Source organism: Branchiostoma belcheri, unplaced genomic scaffold (assembly GCF_001625305.1).
Source record: "Branchiostoma belcheri isolate BF01 breed outbred unplaced genomic scaffold, Haploidv18h27 scaffold68, whole genome shotgun sequence".
Classification (NCBI taxonomy): Eukaryota; Metazoa; Chordata; class Leptocardii; order Amphioxiformes; family Branchiostomatidae; genus Branchiostoma; species Branchiostoma belcheri.
The window spans coordinates 1,815,055-1,818,211 of NW_017804331.1; the positions used below are offsets into that span (position 1 = coordinate 1,815,055).

Below are 3,157 nucleotides of genomic sequence, written 5' to 3' on the forward strand. Positions count from 1 at the left end.
TACAGTACTACTTTCGTCTAATGTCACACTAAATCACCCATTACGGCATGTAATGCTGTGTCAACAAAACTACACACAGCAAAAATCAAACATACCTTACTTTGAAATGATCTTTATTCTTTAACTGACTGTTCTAAAATGTTCTTTAGAACAGGACATGGTAAACAAACTGTGACATACATGTAATAATGTGATAAGTCCATTGTGCCTAGGGTTATAGAAATCTACGTTCTTGGATACACAGAGACTATCCAGAACCGTGCCTGATCCTAACCCCAACCCATTCAGGAATAGAACTACTAGATAGGCACGGTTCTGGATACAATAAGTCTTATTACGCTGCATGTTAAATACATTTGATAATCTGGACAATGCTAAATTGTTTGATATTGGTGTAAAATGGAAAATTTCCAAAGACAAACTTTGTACATTGTACATTGTACATGCATAACAGAATACAATTTTTGGATGGCCCAAAGGAAGAAGACCAAAATTACAAATGTTATCTCAACATTGAAGAGAGAAGAAACTCACACCAGAGTCATATGTGGTGATTGAGAACAATTGTATTACATGTACCATCATTTATGTTACTTGTAGCAATTTGTCTGGTGAAATACTCGTGATCTTGTCTGCTTGGCTACATTCTGCAATATACCAGGCAATTGTGCTTTTCAGAAACAAATAAATATGTGATGAGGAAGTACATGATTGTGTGCACTTGTGGCTGAAGTTACTTATCCTTAGCAACTACTGTAACAGTACTTTCAGTCTCTCCTCTACTGCTAACCTTAGCGTGTACAGTTTGTCATCTTGCTCTACCTATAAATAAAAATCTCACTGTCATGATCATACAATATTAAGATAACAACAACAAAAAGTCGTGAATCTTGGAACAATTTCTGCCAAGTGGTTTCAAGTGGTTACATGTATTGCCCTATCTCATTTTGGACACCATAATGCTCATTGATATGAGTAAATTTAGCAAAGTAAAGTAAAGTAGAAAGCTTAATAATGTACATCAATGAGAGTTAGACATCCAGGCAATGAGATACAAAAGAAAGCAGTTATGGTACTCAAGCAACTGGGTAGATTTCATAAACTGTGAAAAGTTGAACAGTTCTCAAAGTCCATCAAGTTTCTTGAGTAATTGTTTTTCTTGTGTAGCTTATAATGTTTCATTGAACATTGGGAAGGGAATGGTACTTTTCAAGAGTATGTATGCTAATAATACTAAATGTTTAGTATTACATTGATATACAGTATTGTGCAGTGTATTTTCTTGCTGTTGAACTTCCATCAGTTGTCCACTGGTTCCTGGTCACTGCAGAAGGGACGGCACTTTTCAAGAGTATGTATGCTAATAATACTAAATGTCTAGTATTACTGGTCAGTGTTGAGTATAGTATGATATGCAGTATTGTGCAGTGTATTTTTTGCTGACTAGAGGGACTTCCATCAGTTGTTGTCCACCGGTTCCTGGTCACTGCAGCTCCAATTGTTGCAGCGCCCATGTCTCCAGTGTTGTGATGAGACGTCGTCCAACCGCTCTAGATTTTCAGCTGGGTTCCCTCTGTAGTGGACAGAACAGGAGCAAATTTAAAGTGGGTCACTCATAATCTCCAAGCAGATCTTTATGATAAGGCTAAAAGCACACCAAAAATAAGCCAAAGCCCAAACCTCAAGTTCAAGTTCAATTTTATTTAAATCAACTGGCATGTACACAGTTTCACAGAAAATGTGACATGAAATTCGTTGACAATTACAGTAAAAGCTCTCAACATGTAGACAACGATTAAAAGCAGCATAATTAAAAACCAGTTAAAAATACAAAACACTCATGATGAACAGAGTTCAGTTCTTATACAACTTAATCGCTCTAGGAAAGAACGAAAGTTCATGTCTCTTTGTACGGCTTTGTGTCATAAGTCATAACACGTTCCCGGATTGGCTGGGTTTTTTTTTGGGGGGGGGGGAGTATTTTCTGATCAAATGTAGATCACACGCAATAGAAGCTCTATTGCGTGGGATCTAGCCAATCCGGGAACGCCTGAAAAGGAGCCTAGGCTACAGACTACAGCATCAAATTGGTAGTCTTCAAGCAGAGGTTTGGGCGTTGGCTTATTTTTGGTGTGCTTTTAGCTTTAGTATCATTATGGACTAGCCCGCTAGAATCATATTGTAGTATTAGTTTGTGTATGTACCTTTGTTGTTTCTTTGCCATACATTGTACCAGCTGCAATTGTTGAGCAATAAAGTTGATTTGATTTAGCCTAGTTAAAAGACTGCTTCCAGATTATTCTCATAAAGGGACATATTCTAGAACAGTTAACTGTTTTACATACACATCAGATAAGCAATAATAGTGAGTGGGTGAGTCAGTGAGTGAGTGAGAGTGATTGTGTTGATTGAGAGTGAATGTGTGCGTGAAAGAATGAGTGTGTGTGAGAGTGAGTGTGAGTGAGTGAGTGCGTGAGTGAGTGGGAGGAGTGAGTGGGAGGGTGAGTGTGTGTGTGTGTGAGAGAGAGTGAGTGAGTGAGTGAGTGAGTGTGAGTGAGTGAGTGGGTGAGTGCATGATGAGTGAGTGGGTGTATGAGTGAGTGTGAGGGAGTGAGTGGGTGAGAGTGAGTGGGTGGATGAGTGAGTGAGCGAGTGAGTGAGTGTGAGTGAGTGTGTGTGTATATATAAATGAGTAAGTGTGAGTGAGTGAGTGTGAGTGAGAGAGAGTGTGAGTCAGTGAGTGGGTGAGAGTGAGTGAGTGATTGTGGTGTCAGTGAGTCAGTGGGAGGGTGAGTGAGTGAGTGGTTGAGAGAGTGAGTGAGTGAGTGTGTGATTGAGTGAGAGTGAGTTAGTGAGTGAGTGAGAGTGAGTGAGCGAGAAGAAAACCTATATGCCTTCCTTACGTTTCTCAGGATAGTGCCTGCGCTCCCGGTGAGTAGGGGCGTTGACCTGGAAGGTGCATCTCGGCTCTGTCTGCTCGTTCCTGTTGGGGCTGTGGAATGACAATATAATAGTATTAGTTTATTGCAAATTCATGCCCGAGGGCTAATTGCATACAGACATTAACAAGAAAAATGTGGTGATATAAGACTATTTGCTAACATGAACTTCTACGTGTACGATATACTTATCAAACCTACTATCTCTACTTAAACCT

At 39.6% G+C, this 3,157-nt stretch overlaps 1 protein-coding gene across 1 annotated transcript in view; it reads right to left on the reverse strand.

Annotated features, from left to right (window-relative positions):
* Positions 1-1,446: 1,446 nt before the first annotated feature.
* LOC109484072 (protein SPATA45 homolog) overlaps positions 1,447-3,157 on the reverse strand; it is a 5,402-nt gene continuing 3,691 nt past the window's right edge. Inside the window, exons 2-3 of the mRNA XM_019787284.1 lie at positions 2,904-2,992; positions 1,447-1,573 (exon numbers count right to left, since the gene is read on the reverse strand). Coding sequence (XP_019642843.1) covers positions 1,551-1,573; positions 2,904-2,992 — 112 coding nt within the window. The 3' untranslated portion in view covers positions 1,447-1,550. The remainder of the gene's footprint in view (positions 1,574-2,903; positions 2,993-3,157) is intronic.